The sequence below is a fragment of the Saccostrea echinata genome, unplaced genomic scaffold, assembly GCF_033153115.1.
Source record: "Saccostrea echinata isolate AGI-Se365-2 ecotype Australia unplaced genomic scaffold, CSIRO_AGI_Sech_v1 ptg000030l, whole genome shotgun sequence".
NCBI classification, from domain to species: Eukaryota; Metazoa; Mollusca; class Bivalvia; order Ostreida; family Ostreidae; genus Saccostrea; species Saccostrea echinata.
The window spans coordinates 2,654,984-2,674,080 of record NW_026889779.1 but is presented as its reverse complement, the minus strand read 5'-3'; the positions used below and the strand labels follow the sequence as shown (position 1 = coordinate 2,674,080).

General features: G+C 33.1%; 1 protein-coding gene across 1 annotated transcript in view; it reads right to left on the bottom strand.

The window, feature by feature from the left end:
- The window catches only part of LOC133197104 (serine/threonine-protein phosphatase with EF-hands 2-like), a 31,639-nt gene that overhangs the window by 1,068 nt on the left and 11,474 nt on the right, over positions 1-19,097 (bottom strand). Inside the window, exons 5-13 of the mRNA XM_061332948.1 lie at positions 18,264-18,425; positions 13,100-13,266; positions 11,774-11,810; positions 9,641-9,790; positions 4,722-4,802; positions 2,838-3,023; positions 2,319-2,574; positions 1,767-1,930; positions 1,484-1,568 (exon numbers count right to left, since the gene is read on the bottom strand). Coding sequence (XP_061188932.1) covers positions 1,484-1,568; positions 1,767-1,930; positions 2,319-2,574; positions 2,838-3,023; positions 4,722-4,802; positions 9,641-9,790; positions 11,774-11,810; positions 13,100-13,266; positions 18,264-18,425 — 1,288 coding nt within the window. The remainder of the gene's footprint in view (positions 1-1,483; positions 1,569-1,766; positions 1,931-2,318; positions 2,575-2,837; positions 3,024-4,721; positions 4,803-9,640; positions 9,791-11,773; positions 11,811-13,099; positions 13,267-18,263; positions 18,426-19,097) is intronic.

The following is a 19,097-nucleotide window of genomic DNA, read 5'->3' as shown; positions in this document are numbered from 1 at the left end:
CAACTTATTTATGTCAAAATGCAACTTGGTTATGTTGACATGCAAGATAAAATGTTGATATGCAACTTATTTATGTCAACATGCAACTTATTTATGTTGACATGCAACTTATTTATGTTGACATGCAACTTATTTATGTCGACATGCGAGATAAATATGTTGACATGCAACATATTTATGTCGACATGCAACTTATTTATGTTGACATGCATTTTTCAGATACAGTTCTACTATGACCTTAACCTTAGACCTTGAAACATAGTTCAAGGTCACTGCACATCCCTTAAAAGAGACCTCGGACAAACAGATGGATGAACGGACACATCAATTACTATAGGTAGCCCACAGAGAGGGGCCCTAGAACATTTTATAATCTACGGTCACGTTTCTGAATCGCCAGGACATTTTATCTAAGGAAATCCAATTTATACTTTGTTGTCCAAAATTAACTTCAATTTTACCGACAGAAAAAAACCCTGATCCGTGCCTCATTGCACATGTCTTGGATAGTAACGAATCTGCACGCTCGCACAAATGTTCAAATTGTGTATCACGTAATTTCTTTTGCATTTAAATTTAATCATTTAATTCAAAATCTTATCTTCTTGAAAATCGATCATATTTAAAAAAGTATATATCCAAAATGAAATTATAAATCGATCATATTCACTTTAAACTTTTTCGCCATTCCTGGGTCTTCAGACATTTACATCGATTTGTGATTTCATTTTTTGGATATTTACATTTTTAAAATTATATATATATCCGCTACTCAACATAACTAAGTTGCATGTCAACATATTTATCTCGCATGTCAACATAACTAAATTGCATGTTGACATAACTAAGTTGCATGTTGACATAACTAAGTTGACTGTTGACATAAATTAGTAGCATGTTAACATACATAAGTTGCATGTTGACATAAATAACTTGCATGCCAACATATTTATTTCACATGTCAACATAAATAACTTGCATGTCGACATAAATAAGTAGCATCTAGCATATTGGAAGTCATATGTGGGCAATTTTTGAGATATTTTAAAGATTTTTTATAATTCTTATTTGATTGCAATTTTCTTGCATGTCAACATAGTTATGTTGCATGTTGACATAACTATCTTGCATGTCAACATATTTATCTTGCATGTCGACATATTTGACAGAAAAATAACTTGAACACAAGGGGCAGAAATATGCCACCATAATAATCTATTTAAAAAAAAAGAATTTGAAGTACTGAAAAAAGATTGGGAGGGGCAATTTTAATGTGTCAGAAGGAGTACATCAAACAAATCATTTTTTATTGTTGGCCAAAGTTGTATATATTCTAAGTTCAGATATTCTTGATGTTCTGTATCTGATAATTCATTTCTTTTTCTATCAGGAAAAAATACAACTCTAATATCTCTTCTCTCTCTCTCTCTCTCTCTTGCTAAAGACTTCTTAAAGGCTACTTAAAAGTAAGAAATGTAATAACCTGAATTATCTCTATCCAGAATTCTAAACAGACTCTCCAGATTGTCCTTCTGTCTGTACAGCATTTCTGTCACAGTGGGACCATTCTGCCAGATAAATTTTACACATTGTATTTTAATGTAAACCACATATGTACACAAACTAGCAAAACTTGACCAATTTAAAACCAGCTGTAAGAAAACCTGCAGTTTGAAATGTTCATGAATACATAGTTTTTGACTGGGAATTTCTGCTCCCATAGTTCTTTCAAAGAAATATATGTGACAATGTGATTTATTATGTACCCCACTGTAGCGGTGATAAATTCTCATCTCTTCAAATGTTGTATCATACGCCACCATTCCATTCTCATCACACCGTGCCAGCTTAGGTCTTAAGGTTCTCCATGGGAGGTCCATTCCTAGAATGCTCCCCATCACTGTGCACCAATCATGCTGTGTCACTTTTCCTGTTAATGTAATACTTCTTAAAAAAAAGTCTATACTTCATAAAATCAGTCTGATTTAAAACCAACCCCCTCTCTCCTATCATCATCAGGACTGCATGGTTTTCATCAGATTGATACATAATGAACTTAAGTCATTACATTGTATCGAATTGCATCTACATATTTTTCTGATGTAATTACTTGAGGAAAGCCCTCCCCAAAATTCTTAGAACTACACTGCATTAATCCACTGTCTGAAAACCACACTGATTACACCATTTCTCTCTGATGACGAGAGGAACAAAGTAATCAACTGTGGGTTTCCGACAATTCATTAATCCAAAGAAACTACACAGACTCTGTAAACTGCAGTCTTCATTTACCGGCAATATATTTATATGTTAATAACCTGTCTTTTCAGGGTCTAGTTTGTGGAACTCTTCCAGAAATTCTGTCTTAGAGCCCAGGATTTTCTCTCTAAGATTGACAATAGCAGATGATTCAACTTTTGTCACTCGCTGAGCAAAGGTGACCTTTCTGTTGGCACCTTTGCTGGTCATGTACTGCACAAGCTGGTACTCTAGGTCCGATCCATGCAGCTTCACATAGGCTCCCTTGTTACTACCCTCTTCATAGTAGTTAGAAGCAGAAAATATGGTTAATACCTACAAGAAATGATTCAATATTAGTTTCCTGACAATCTTATAGCAAGACTATAAAATTATATCTATTTATAATTCATGTTTTCAAATACCTGAATCAGTTCATAAGGATACTAGTAGATGAATCTAATAGTAATTAATTGTGATATTTTTTTACAATTACCAAGTGAAAAAAAGATGAAAAAAAAAAGATAACAAACATGTATATAAAACAATTAACATGCTTAAAGCAAAATAAAGATGTGATTGTTAATCTAAACACAAACCTTATTGTTATGTGTGAATTCATATCCATCAGGCTTACATTCATGAGAACGAATAATTCGTTTAAGTTTGTGTTTTGTCAGTATAAAATCTGTAATATCAGGACCAAAGTAACTTCCTCCTCCTCGAAATGTGTTGTCATGACAACCATGCTTTGTTCGTGGATCACTCCATAGAATGTCTAAAATCTAAAGATTAATTCGTCATACAATGAACGATCACTCCATAGTACGTCTAAAATCTAAAGATAATTCGTCATACATTGAACATCTTATGGCATGCTCATGGCAGAAGGGGAGGACTAAAAATTTTTACCAACTCTTATATGACTGTAAGAAGTATTTACTACTAACTGATCTGTGCTTCTATAAGTAAATATTTTTCTACACAAAGCAGATCCTGCATAAATGTAACAAAGTAATAACAATAACAATATTCAAAATAATTCAATGGTTGTAAACATCATTCTTAGGGTTCATATGTTTGTATATATATGTGTTTTTGAAATGCTAGTAATTCCTAAAATTGCAAGCTCGAACAGAACAGACTTGTGATGTAATGACAAGCTCTAATTGAACAGACATATGTTATAATGACAAGCTCTAACAGACCAAACGTGATATAATGACAAACACCACCAGAACAGACATGTGATATAATGACAAGCATCTAACAGAACAGACGTGCTATAATGACAAACTGTAACAGAACAGACAAGTGATATAATGACAAGCTGTAACAGAACAGACATGTGATATAATGACAAGCTGTACAGAACAGACATGTGATATAATGACAAGCTGTAACAGTACAGACAAGTGATATAATGACAAGCTGTAACAGAACAGACAAGTGATATAATGACAAGCTGTAACAGAACAGACATGTGATATAATGACAAGCTGTAACAGAACAGACATGTGATATAATGACAAGCTGTAATAGAACAGATATGTGATATAATGACAAGCTGTAACAGAACAGACATGTGATATAATGACATGTTCTAACAGAACAGTCATGTGATATAATGACAAGCATCTAACAGAACAGACGTGCTATAATGACAAGCTGTAACAGAACAGACATGTGATATAATGACAAGCTGTAACAGAACAGACATGTGATATATGACAAGCTGTAACAGAACAGACATGTGATATAATGACAAGCTGTAATAGAACAGACATGTGATATAATGACAAGCTGTAACAGAACAGACAAGTGATATAATGACATGTTCTAACAGAACAGACATGTGATATAATGACAAGCTGTAACAGAACAGACATGTGATATAATGACAAGCTGTAACAGAACAGACATGTGATATAATGACAAGCTGTAATAGAACAGACATGTGATATAATTACAAGCAAGTGACAGAACAGACATGTGATATAATGACATGTTCTAACAGAACAGTCATGTGATATAATGACAAGCTGTAACAGCACAGACATGTGATATAATGACAAGCTCTAATAGAACAGTCATGTGATATAATGACAAGCTGTAACAGAACAGACATGTGATATAATGACAAGCTCTAATAGAACTGACATGTGATATAATGACAAGCTCTAACAGAACAGACATGTGATATAATGACAAGCTCTAACAGAACAAACATGTGATATAATGACAAGCACTAACAGAACAAACGTGATATAATGACGAGCTCTAACAGAACAGACATGTGATATATTGACAAACTCTACCATAACAGACACATGATATAATGACAAGCTCTTAAAGAAAGGAGAAAATAATTGTTTATTATGCTAGTGGCTTAAAAGAACCAATATAAGCAGTAACTGTATAACACTGCAGAAATATGAGTACTGGTACCTTGTAAAAATATATGGTACAATGCACATTCTTACCAATTTCCATTCCCGGAGTTCAGTATCACTTAATTTTGATGTGTCACTTCCCCCTCTTGGTGGGTGTAAAATTGAAAGAAACTGAAATTAAAGATTTGTACTGATATATCAACATATCAACAATATATAGCTTGAAAATAATATAAATCCCATAAAATCATAACTTTAACAAACATGTATTTAATACATTATAACTGCTGAACAATAAAAGTTACAACTAAGTATGTCTATATTAAGTGATTATTTTCATGTCAAAATTGGTTACTTATTATTCTTTTGAACATGGTGTTTTTCTATGTTAATTAAATACTGTAAATGCAATATAATTAGCATTTACTATACTTAGCACATATTTTAATGTGTTAGATATAAATATGTGTATTCAGATAAAGACATGCACTTAGCTATATCCTTGATTTAGTGGATGCAGCTTTCCAACAAAAGAATGAAAAGTAACACATGGGTAAATTAAATAATGTATACAGGATAATTTTCAACCCCATTTTATTTTTGCCCCTAACTTTCCCCCTTGTCACAATTGAGAAAATTTAAAAAGGGAACAATTCAAAGAAAACCGCATTATTTCTTAAACAGAATTGTATCTGAGTGAATTCAAAACAGGGCAAAATTGTTTGCAGGTGTGAAAGGGTTAAAATAAGATGAGGCAAAAATAACCCTGTATACACTATGTTTACAGTAATGTATTACGATGGCCGACAGCGGCCGCCACTTTCTGATTAAGAATATTGTCATTTTGTACAGCGTTTTTGTCAATTTTCGTTGACATATTACAACTAAACTGGTAATGCTATATATACATGTACACTTTTTACACTGACAATTTACACCAGCAAAAAACATTAAAATTCTTTCGTGTGATATGAAATTAAGATACATAAAACAGGTGGCTTGAAAGAGATAAGGAGCATTTTAGTGATTTTCACCCTCAATTAGTCTGAGATATCGTAACCCAGTTAATCCTAGATTAGACGTAAATCGTCATTCTGTCACCTTGTTGTATCATTAAAAAGATATTCTTGGGATTGTAATTAAAAAGGCGAATAAAAGTAATACGTTTGTTGTAATGGATATACATGAATATAATGGATATATCTCGATCCTCAGATTGTATGAGACAACTCGATACTACCTATTATGTAGAGGTAGAAAAACAGGACTAAGTAGCTCTACATGTGAGCATCCAATCAAAAGTTTATGGAATGTATCAAAAACAAAACTTTAGATACGGAAATATACCCGTTTTTAAGCAACCTTAAATGTGGGAGTCTGTATTTGCTCCCTAAATACATAAAATTAATAACTAAATGCTTGAAACACTTTTAAAGGCCAACGCAACCTCTCAAGACTTCCACCTGGTCGGCTAATTATTTTTTAATGTGGCACGGGAATGAAAATATAGGTACATGTAACTAATGTGATCATTTCCTCATGCGCATTGTTTAAAAAACAAAATTCATACATCAAAGACACGTCCAATTATGAACAAAATCAAATTTCTGATAGACCTGGAAAATTTCATCCTGGTTACCTATGATGTGACCAGCAGGTACACCAACATGGAATTTTATGAATTAATTACTACAATCTGTCGAGAAAGCATATCTAGAAGACAATACTAATCTGTAATCACCCCGACCTTGCTGTTCTGCTAGAACCTTAAGCTTATCACCTTCAAGTAACCTGTTTTATGTATCTTCATTTCATATCACAAGAAAGAATTTTAATGATTTTCTCCAGTGTAAATTGTCAGTGTAAAAACTGTATATGGACATATAGCATTACTAGTTTAGTTGTAATTTGTCAATGAAAATTGACAAAAAAGCTGTACAAAATGACAATATTTAGAATCAAAAGTGGCGGCCGCTGTCGGCCATCGTAATTTCAATCATAATGACATATTTAAATACCCTGTGGCATGACAGATGAATTTGTACTGCATGATATAGTAATGCAAAGTTCTACTATTGTAATTTTGTCATTACTGTTCTGTAGAATATTTTCCTACAAAGAGCAAGGGCCACTTAGGGCCTTTTTTGGCCCTGTAAATCTCTGAAAAATTAAAACTGCATAGTTTTAGTCGACAAGGCAATAAATATCACTTGGACACTTGTTGACTGAATTTCTACTAAAAATGACGTAATTTTCTTGCTAATCAATGCATTATGACGTCATGAATGGCGTCATTATTCACATTTCCCGTATATTTTTTTCAAAAATGGCCAAAATATGATGCTATTTTTCAATATTTCGTATACAGCACAACCTCCGATCCAAAATGTGCGAATATGTTATGAAAGAAATGCTCATTAAGATTATAAAACATACTTTAATTTTTGGATCGAGGGGTGTGCTCATATTTTAATTCTTTGCTGAAGGTTCTTTCACTTGTTTTCTGCAAATTTCAAAAACATTGCAATTTCACAAAACCTGTTTTCCAGTACCTGGACTCTTTAGAGGAAACTTTTATATACAAACTGTAAGCGCAAAGTCTGTACTTTATATTGATATAGAGAAAGGTACATAGTGTGTTAGTGGATAAATCGGTTTATCTACAGGGCCATTTTATGCATAAAGTGAACCTAGCTCTTTTTATGTACAAATTTGAACTATTATGACTCAAATCCTAGCCCCAGGGGGTCATGTCTTCAAGAAACTTAAGACCATGCCTCCTAGAAACTTGGAATACTCTCTTACATAGTGTTACTTGTTATTTAACAAGTTCTTTCTTTCATTAGATATATGTCCATAGGACATGAATGCCCCATCCAGGGTTCATTACAAATGCAACATGAAAAGAAATGTACCTTGTCTTTTTTTTCCTTAAGATTAGGATAAATGAGGAATAGTGAGGTCAAGGTCACAGGGAAGGTTAAGGTCAGAAAATTATGACAGAGTTGAATAGCTCTTTCCAATTTGAGTAGTGTATGAAGTTTGATGAAAATATCTTGAATTGTTTCTTTGAAACTGAGTTGTAAACACAACAAATACTAAAGTCATAGGTCATAGGGAAGGTCAAGGTAAAAAAAAAATTGAACACAATTGATAAGGTTCCCACCAATACAGGGTGTTTCAGAAAACATGCAACCATTTGCTTTCCTCACTGTATTGATATGCAAGCAGAAATATATAAAAGTTTTAATTAAAATTATAGAAAATAGGCTTAAAATTTTATTGATAACAAAAATTTTGGAAATAATTATCATTTAAATTAATTATGACGTCATATTTGACATCATCGAAAAACAGGTTATATCATTCTGAATATGTAATTTTTTTTATAAAGAGCAATCATCAGGAATTTTGACACTGTTTTATCAAAGCATGTCGCTAGTTCCTGTGAATACTTAGGACAATATAAAAGGGTATCCAGAATGCAAAGAACTTAATAAAAAAGTTGAAGTTGTACAAAACTGCAAAAAATTATGAATTTTGGAATGTAAATTATTAAAGAAAAGGAAAAATTAGAAGAACGAAAACAATAGAACACATGAAAACATTGAGAATGTTAGAGACATTGATTCAGGGACTTGCATATAATCCTTATGTAAAACAAGTGACCTTGTAAACGAATGCAACTCAAAAATGAAAAGTCAAGTGTACATGTATATTTGGATTCTGAAATATGATTTGAATCTTACATATTTGAAATTTGTTTTCTGTTTGAAACAAATGTTTGGAGGACTATATTCTTCTCTGCCAAATCCCAAAATCATTTGGCTTCGACATTCACCTCACTTAACCCCCCATGGCGTTTATTTTTTGGGACATTTAAAGGTTATAGTTTATAAAACACACCTCATCACAATAAATTTTGAAATTGTGCCTTTTAATTTAATATGTTAATGGATGGTTTTCGATGAAACATGAATAAAACGTAGTCAACCAAAATGGTTGCATGTTTTCAGAAACACCCTGTACGTATCAGTAAATGTGCTTTGAAAAAATATCTTGAAAAAGTTTCTTTGAAACTGAGCTGAGACAAATTCAAGAACAGTAAAGTCGAGGTCATAGAGGTCAAAGTCCAAAAATGTTGATACAGTTGCATAGCTCTCACCAATATGTATCTGCTGATATGAAGTTTAAATATATCTTGATAAGTTTTTTTGAAAGTGAGCTAAATGCAAATTTAAGAAAAGTGGAGTCAAGGTGAATAGGAAAGTTAAGGTCAAAGTTTTTTTTACACCGTAACTGTTGAACAGTTCTCACTAATTTATATCAACCTATGAAAGTTGATAAAAATATCTTGAATAGTTTCTTTGAAACTAAAACTTAACATAAATTTAAAAGAAGTGAGGTCAGGGTAAAAGGAACTTAAAGGTAAAAACATGTTGATACAGTTGAATAGAACTCATCAATAAGTATCAGCATATCAAATTTGATAAAAATATCTTGAGTACCATTGTTTCTTTGAAACTGAGCTAAGCACAAATTTAAGAAAAGTGAGAAAAAGGTCAAAGGAGAGGTCAAGGTCCAAGAATGTTGATGCAGTTGAATAACTCTCATCATCATATCAGCACATGAAGTTTGATAAAAAATTTTGAATAGTTTCTTTGAGACTGAGCAATACACATATTTATGAAAGTGAGGTCAAGGTCAAAGGAAAGGTCAAGGTAAATGAAGTTGATGCATTTCAATAGCTCTCATGAATATGTATCAGCATATAAGGATTGATATATCTTGAATATTTTCTTTGAATCTGAGTTAAATGCAAAGTCTGATTGACAGACAGACGGAAATATGGAAGAATGGAAAGAGGGACAATACAAACACTATATGCCTGGCCATATTCATGACGGGGCATACAAAAATTCACCTCGTGGTTTTACAAAGGCAATTAATACCTCTGTACAAGAAATTTTTTTTTCGGAAAAGTAAAACAGACAATTTTTTTAATATACCTTGTGCCTATCTATGGTTGCCAGGAAATTGAGATCCAAGGTGTCTGATACACCACCATGTACAACAAGAATTTTGTAGTCAACAATAGTTGCTATTGGTAACCAACTAAAAACATCCTCAAACAGGTGGATGACTTTGCTTGCATGTATCTAGTCTCAAAAATTAGAAGAAAAAAAAAAAGAAATCATCATAAAGATAAGATTTTGACGCATCAAATGTTTAATACAATCAGATCTTCAAATTTTGTTATCAGCCCTAAACAACCTGTTTATTATGCAAATTGAAACAGAAACTATGCAAATTGAAACAGAAACAAGTCAACAAAAAACTTGGTCTTCAACAATGTCACATTCTAATTTACATGTACATAATGTACCTATCCATGAAATTTGAAGATAGCAGTTATGACATGATATCCACAACAGAGTTTGCAGCCTTTTCATTTATGTTTCAAGATCAATGTCAAGGCTTAGGTTGACTTTAAAAGCATTATTAAAAACATCTCAATTCACTTTAAGGGGAAGAAGGACCTTGAGCTGAAAAAATACCTGTCATTCAATTTTTTTCATATTTTGTATATTTCTTATTAAGTATGTTCCACATATCTTAAAGCAGTTATATCATTAGGTTTCTTACCTTATTTTAGAGATATTGATTGACAAATACTATGCCCTACAGTATCTAAGTAGAGTTTTAGTTCTCCATGTTTCTGGGCCCATTACTCTGTCCATAATGGGAATTTTTAAGCAAAGATAAAAAATATGTAAGTGGACATGTATCTTTTAAAATATTTCATAGTATGAATAGGGTTTAAAATTCGAAAAAGCAAGTTTCTTCTATCACACTACATCTGGATAGCGAAAATTACGTACTTTTTAAGACAACTTTAACAACAAAAAACGTAATTTACCAAAAATTCTATCATTCAATATTTTTAAATTTACGTTGAAATGTAAGTCCTTCAAATTATTGATTAACTGTAAAAATTTCGAATGGTGAAGCTGACCTCAATATTGCACAGGACATCGTTAAAGAGGACATAAGCATGACAAAAACATGTCATGTTTACATTTCTTGAGTACAGGAAAAACCAACTATGACGTCACATGTAAGCTAAATAAGCGAAATAAGATATACCTACATAAGATTTCTGTCATCAGCCATGCAAAAATAATTTTTGTATTCCCCGTGTCTCAGAATATTTTATCATATACTGATTAAGACCTGTTTTCACAAAGTAACAACGCCCCTGTATTCACTGAGTATGATCTTGCTGTACTAACAGATCGTGTATGACGTCACCGACTTGCTGGATGCACAGTTTAGGGAAACAGAGGAGTGGATCAATCTTTTTCATTATTTGTTAATGTTTACAAGAATTTTAAAACTTTTATTTTTTTCATATAAGATGGTTATTAAAGTTTAAAAAAAATGCCAAAAAATTATACAAGAACTGATGCTTTACACGCTTTGCTCTTACATAAACGGAGACTATGACGTAGTTAAACAGAGTCATATGACCATGTGTCCTTCTCCTCCTTAATACAAATTTCAATGGTATTATCACCCTTATTCAACCACAGTTTCATTTAACTACATGGGAAACTGAAGATAATGATCCTAAGAAACCTTCTTTGACAGAAATATTATTATTTACTAATCTTAATGTCAAATGAAAAAGTCAAGGTCAAATCAAGTTGATACATAGTCACTTTACTACATATGATTTTGTTGGTTTAATGTCAAGGTCAAAGGTCAATATCAATCTCAATGGCATTATCTAAATCACCTCTTTTTGATCATCTTTTGTGCAAAACTTGAAGAAATTCTTTGAATAGGACACATATCACAATGATAAATTGACGCGAACAGCTAACAAAATTTTTGAGACAGACGGACACCTAATCAATTGACCTGATTTTGCTTTGCAATTCAGTTGAACATTTTAAACACATATAACAGAAGCTCATGGCTAAATAGCACTCATTTCGCTTTTACAGATCACACATTAGTTATTTCAAATCTCTATCTGATGACCACAGTTTGAGTCTGAATCTACACAATACATGTATAAAACTACTTCCACATAATTATTTCCAGGAAAATATTATTGAAAAGCATTCAACACTTACAGAGTATTTTTTCACCAGCTCTTTAACAAAACCATATCTGAAAAAGAGAATGATTTATTGGCATGTTTTATATCAATATTGTTTTCAATTCTAAATTGCCTTTTAGAATGGGATTATGTGTTTAATGGAATATTCTTTGGTAATATGAAATCAACTAATTCAAAAATTCAACATAAAGACCTGATGATTGACAGTTATAGAACAATAACAACTGGAAGGTGCTTAGTCGACTGTATTGTCAAAACAAAAATCCCTGAATATGTATACATTTCAATCTTTACAATAAGATTTAACAGCCAGAGGTTGTATTTCAACAAAATTACAGGGACAATACTTGGCATTTATGTTTTAAAATAAATTTTAGATGGTCTATATAATATACTATGCTATAAACAACAACATATCATTTGAGATGAGATGCAGCTTGGAACAGATGTGAACTTCTGCCAGCTGTGAACTTAAAGAATGCTATGATGACACAGTTAATTACAAGTAATTTAATTTCTGAAAAAGACATCTGAATTTTGGGACATAACTTTGGAATCTTGATCCACTAGTTATTTAATCCATCAATCATATGAAAAATGTGACATTTCCATCTGGAATAATTCAGATAACAGGCTCAATTTGGCTGTAGTTTACAGCTTGCCAACAAAAAGTTAAAATATTGAGTTAACAAGTCGAGTTAATAAGCTAACATGTCTATGTCAAATAGACACTCATACATTTATAGACAAGAAATGTTTTGGAAACACTTACACTTACGCTTACCCCCCCCCCCCCCCCCCATGAGGCAATTTTAGAAGGATCAACTTTAAAATGAGAATGTCTGTAATGATAGTAAAAAAATGCTTATCTACTAGCCTGAGACAAACAATACTATTAATTATGTTTATCAGAGCTTGATATCCTTTAGGGTAATTTAATTCTTAGAGGGTACCAATGTACAAGATTTGATGCCTGTCAAGCAAAAATGGTCCTCAAGATATCTTCCTATGTCCAGTGTAGTCAAAGGTACCAAGCTTGATATCTGTCAGCAAATTAAATAGTTGTGAAGATAATGATTAGACAATATTTTCCTATGTTAAGAGTATTTTGACCCTGTACCTTTGACCCATGAATTTAAAATCAATTAGGGTCATCTACTCATCATTGGTTACATGTGAAATAAGTTTGATATCTGTCAATTAAGGGGTTCTTAAAATATTGATTGGACAACACTTGATCTATTGACCAACTGACAGACCAACATACCAACCATCAAACAGGTGGAAACCAATATGCCCTCTTTTTCCAAAAGGGGGGGGGGGGGGATAATAAAAATACCTTAGGTTCATCACATGATCTTCATGGTTACCACGGTTAAGATAAACTTCATTTTTGTTGATTAGAAAGCATACAAAAAGAATCACAGCAATTTCTACAGAGTTACGGCCCCTGTCCACAAAATCTCCATTGAATATATAAGGGTTGTGCACAGACGGAAGACCATTCTGAAAAAAAGAAATATTGAAGGAAAATGTTAAAATTCAAATTCATTTACAGTCATGTTTATACTGGTAAGTAACACAAAAATTTAATTCTTGACAAATAAACATTCATTAAATGATGGAAATTCAAATGGCCTGAATAATACAGAAATAGTTATTCATTTTAATAGAAACAAGATAAGTTTGTAAAACACTGATGTCCCCATATGACAGCCCATGGTAAGGGTTAAGCTCATTGCGAAGGTTCAAGTTTCTCAAATACAAATCAAACTCCAAGGTCAAGAGATTAAAAATGTTGGTACCCAAAGAAAGGACTTGACACAAGGAATACACTTATGAAAGATGAAAGACCTTGCACCAACCATTCAAAGGTTATGGCCAAGGTTTAAGTTTTTTCAAAATAGGTCAAACTCCAAGGTCAAAATTAATGGTGATGGAAATGTCTCATCACAAGGAATATTCATGTGAAATATGAAAGTCCTAGCACCAACGATTCAAAAGTTATGGCCAAGGTTAGTTTGTCAAAAGTAGGTCAAACTTCAGGGTCAAGGATAAAAAGGTAAAAACTATTGGAATCTTGAGGAAGGATTTATTACAAGAAATACATATGTGAAATTTGAAGGCTCTAGCACCAACTGTTCAAAAGTTATGACTGAGGATAAAGTTTCTGAAAAGTAGGTCAAACTCCAAGGTCAAAGGTCAAAAATTGTTGGTACCCAAGGAAAAATCTTGTCACAAGGAATACACATGTGAAACATGAAAGCCCTAGCACCAACTGTTCAAAAGTAACAGCCAAGGTTAAAGCTTTCCAAAAGTCGGTCAAACTCCAAGGTCAAGGTCAAAATTGTTGGTACCCAAAGAAAGGTCAGGCCACTGGGAATATACATATGAAATATGAAAGTCCTTGAACCAACTGTTCAAAAGTTATGTCAAACATAAGTAAGGTCAAGGTCAAAAGGTCAAAAATTATTGTACCCAAGGAGAGGTCTTATCACAAGGAATACAAATGTAAATTATATTCTCCCTCACTTCGTTCATCCGAATATAAATCAATGAAGTGCTAAATGAATAAAAAACAACACATATTAATTAGGAACGCTGCTCGCTAGTGCTTTTATTCAATTATATACTGCTAACACATAACCATAACACATCAACTAATACAACTGTAAAGCCCAAATTCATTGCACTCCATTGCATCACTATCTGCTATACTAATCTCTAAATCCTAGCAAGCGAGCTTAGAGTGCCATGCTACCGCATGGCCTTACTATTTATACCTTATATAACCACGTGACTTTCAAAGAAACTTTTCGAACACACTACATAATACCATGCCGCACATAATATTAAGTGGGCCGACTGGGGTTTTCATTGTGCAATACTTCCCACAGCATAGTAAAACGAAGCTTATTTACTCTTTTTAAGCAACTATTTTCACAAAATTTATAAAAATTTACAAATTTAGGAAATCTAAGGTTAAAAATTCTAATTACGATTTTAAATAACTGATTTTTAAAACAATTTTTCAAATGATGGGTAGATAGATGTCGGAATAGTGTGGTTTTGACGTTATGAATAACCAAAGTTCTTTAAGAGAGATCACTGATTACGTCATAAAATAAAAAGTATAAAATAGATGCTCTTGAAATTTTAAACATAAGAAATTGAGAATATCACAATCATTCTTATTATTTTTTACGTAAATCTGTGGTATCTGTCATGTTTTGTAGTACTCCATAAAAACAGGAAAATATCATGAATTTTGACATTTTGAGATGCCCCCTCTGGAAACCAGACGGTAGAAATTTGTGTTTCTTGCATAAAATGTACAAAATAGTATTAGTCATCAAATAATATAATTTGAGCAAAAAATCTATAGTAGCATTTGTATAATTTGCTCCGAAGTGCGAAAAAATGGTATTTTCCTATATGATCCTATAGTAAATGTACCGGTATTTTGAGATGGTCCCTAAAAATAACCAGATGGTAGATTTTCACTAAACTTGGCATGTATAGTGAAGTCAATGTAAGGTACATATGGTATAAAATTAAAGAGTTTCTCTATAGTAGTTTCACAGAATAAAACCCCAGTCAGCTCCCTTAAGTATGAAAGCTCTAGCACCAACTGTTCAAAAGTTATGGGCATGCAAGGTTAAAGTTGGATAAATTTTTGCCAGAGCAGGTCAAACTCCAATGTCAAGAGGTTAAATATGTTAGTTTCCAAAGGAAGGTCTTGTTACAAGGAATACACATGTGAAATATGAAAGCCATAGCTTCAACCAATCAAATGATATTGGCAAGGTTAAAGTTTTTGTGGAAAAACGGACAAACAGACAGATGGACAGATAGGGCAAAAACTATATACCCACAAATCTTCGATTATGAAGGCATAAAAAATGCTTGATTTTGTAAATGAATCATCCATCATCCTGAAGATAAAAGCAACTCTGTGATGAGCAAACTTCAAATCTTCTTGGAAACAATTATTAAAAAAATCAGTGACCCTATTGTGCCCCATCCAGGTCAAGTGGAGGAAATGGGCATGACTGAAAATTTGAATCTACATTACCTGAGAAGGCATGCTTAATGACTGACTGATTCTTGAAATGAGGACTTTATCTTATAATTCCTATGTAAAAATCTTGACCTACCACTGTCCTATCCTGAACAGAAATTTTGATTTTCTACCTATATATTTCTCCATTCCCACTCTGTAAAGGGAACTTGGCTCTTCATTTGAACAGACAGGAATATATATAAAGCCTTACTCAAGATTGTTTTAATGCAAGAATTAGAAAATGATCAATAGGTTACAGATTAGAGAAAAAGCTATTATAACAGAGAAACACAAATAAATCAAAGATGTCACAAATATGAACTATTCTATTGACCTTGTACTTGTCCAGATAATCCTCAACAAGGTCAAATTGAGGCACACATTCATTTATAACTGAGGTAAGCAATTTTGTTTGCCACTATGAGCTCCTCTGATAAGCAAGATAACTCTCACTAGAGAAACAAGAGGCCCAGGGGCCACATCGCTCACCTGAGCACTGTGGCCAGGAAAAAAGGAAAAATCAGTTTAGTATTGAAATGCTTAAATGCATAAATGGTCCCAACCTACCCCTAAAAGGGATTGGGGGGGGGGGTATAACTTGAACAAAATTAAATCTACACTGCTTACATAATTTTTTGACTAACTGTGACTTTTTTCTCTACAAGTTTGAACTTTCACTGTGGCCCCACCCTACCTCTGGAGGTCATGATTTGAACAAATTTGAATCTACACTATCTGAGGATGCTTCCATATAAATATTACAAACTGTGGCTTTGCTGTTCTTGAGATTTTTAAAGGTTTTTCTTATATATTCCAATATAAAACTTTGAACGTTCATTGTGGCCCCACCCTACCCCCGGAGGTCATGATTTGAACAAACTTGAATCTACACTACCTGAGGATGCTTTCAAAAAAATATATCCAATCAAAGCTTTGCTGTTCTTGAGAAGAAGATTTTTGAAGATTTTTTCCTATATATTCCTATGTAAAACTTTGATCATCCATTGAGGCCCCACCCTACCCCCGGGGGTCATGATTTGAACAAATTTGAATCTACACCACCCGAGGATGCTTCCATATAAATATGACCAATCATAGCTTTGTTGTTCTTGAGAAGAAGATTTTTCCTACACATTCCTATGTAAAACTTTGATCGTCCATTGTGGCCCCACCCTACCCCCGGGGGTCATGATTTGAACAAACTGGAATCTACACCACATGAGGATGCTTCCATATAAATATGACCATTCATGGCTTTGCTGTTCTTGAGAAGAAGATTTTTGAAGATTTTCCCTATATATTCCTATGTAAAACTTTGATCGTCCATTGTGGCCCCACCCTACCCCCGGGGGTCATGATTTGAACAAACTGGAATCTACACCACATGAGGATGCTTCCACATAAATATGACCAATCGTAGCTTTGCTGTTCTTGAGAAGAAGATTTTTGAAGATTTTTCCTATATATTCCTATGTAAAACTTTGATCGTCCATTGTGGCCCCACCCTACCCCCGGGGTCATGATTTGAACAAACTTGAATCTACACTACCTGACAATAATTCCATATGAGTTTCATCTTTCCTGGTCCATTGGTTCCTGAGAAGAAGATTTTTCAATAATGCCATTAATTTTTTGCTATTTCGTAATTATCTCCCCTTTGAGGAGAGAGTGGCCCTTCATTTGAACAAACTTGAATCCCCTTTACCCAAGGATACTTTGTGCCAAGTTTGATTGAAATTGGCCCAGTGGTTCTGGAGAAGAAGATGAAAATGTGAAAAGTTTACGCCAACGACGACGACGCCAACGACGACAGACAACGGACAAATTTTGATCAGAAAAGCTCACTTGAGCCTTTGGCTCACGTGAGCTAAAAAAGCAATTTCTGTAAAATTTTGTCCCACAAAGTATGCTGAAATTGTGTAGATTTTACTAATAAAATAGATTCGTAGGGGAAATTTTTAGTGTTAAAGCAAAATTTTATGTGAGCAAACAGAGGGATTATGAACCCTAAATGTCATAACATCAGGTCCTTAGCCACAAGTCTTAATGGTGCAAGTAGGAGTTTCCAATATTTCAAAGTTACACTCTGGACACAAACTTTACAATTTTTCTGACATTTACCCTGATGTTTCCCAAATGACCTTGGATAAAGGTTTTGATATATCCTTAGATCATAATAAAGTTATTCCAGAACATATGATTGCTCATGTAAACAGAAAGACAACACGATTCACTCCATTCATCTAAAACTTCCTGGGTACAAAAAAATGCAATTAAAAATTACAAAGCTCATCTGGACAAATATTATTTATGAGTAAAAGAAATCAAATAGTCAAATACTGGACCTATAGTTACTTGGGAATGAACCTGCTTCATAAACTTCAACTTAGTCATTCATGTGAAAATATTTTATTTCCATAGTTTGGATGAATTACTTTACCTTGTGAAAAATCATGTAGAGATCATCAAGTTTCCCATGAAGATCTCCACAGACTGTTATTTGCTTTGAGATTGAGGTAGTGGCATAGTTAATATTGGCTTTTTGCTTTAATGCAGTGCGAGTCTCAAGTAAAAGTTGAATCAGGTATTTGGCATGCAGTGGCTGAAAGAAATCAGTGATGCTGCAATGATGAATTTTTCCATAAGAATTAAGGTAATACAGATGTGGCCTATGGTTCTCTTAATATAAAGTACTTGGGAAAATTACAATCTATACACATAAGTTTCTGAGCACATAACTGAATAACTGATACATCAATTAAAACAAATAGTTGCATCTTGTAATCCGAATTCTCCTGCCTGACTGCAGTTTAGAATGGAACCAGAAATCTCTGATGAGACTGTAGCTCTACTGGTTCAAACTTTTATCAAAGGAACTTAATTGAAACTATTCAAAAGTAATAAATTAGAATAATGATCCTTGCTTTAATCTTGAAATCAAAAACCAGTATAAAGAATTATGTATCATAGTGTAGTCTACTTGTGCACCAAGTAAAATTGAAATCAGACCAAAACTGTAAGAGGGGAAGTGTTTTGAAAGTATTTCAAAGATATTTCTATTTTTAGTAACCATGGCTGATACATAGAATTAAGTATCTTAGTATAGTCTACTTGTGTGTGCCAAGTTATATTGAAAACTGTAGGAGGAGTAGCATTTTGAATAACTGTTTACAGGCAAACAGACGAACAGATAGACAGACAGATGACAGACATGTTACTGTCCCATTAGGTCTTCTGGTCTCTGACCAGTAGAGCTAAAAAGCAAGCTGTCGAC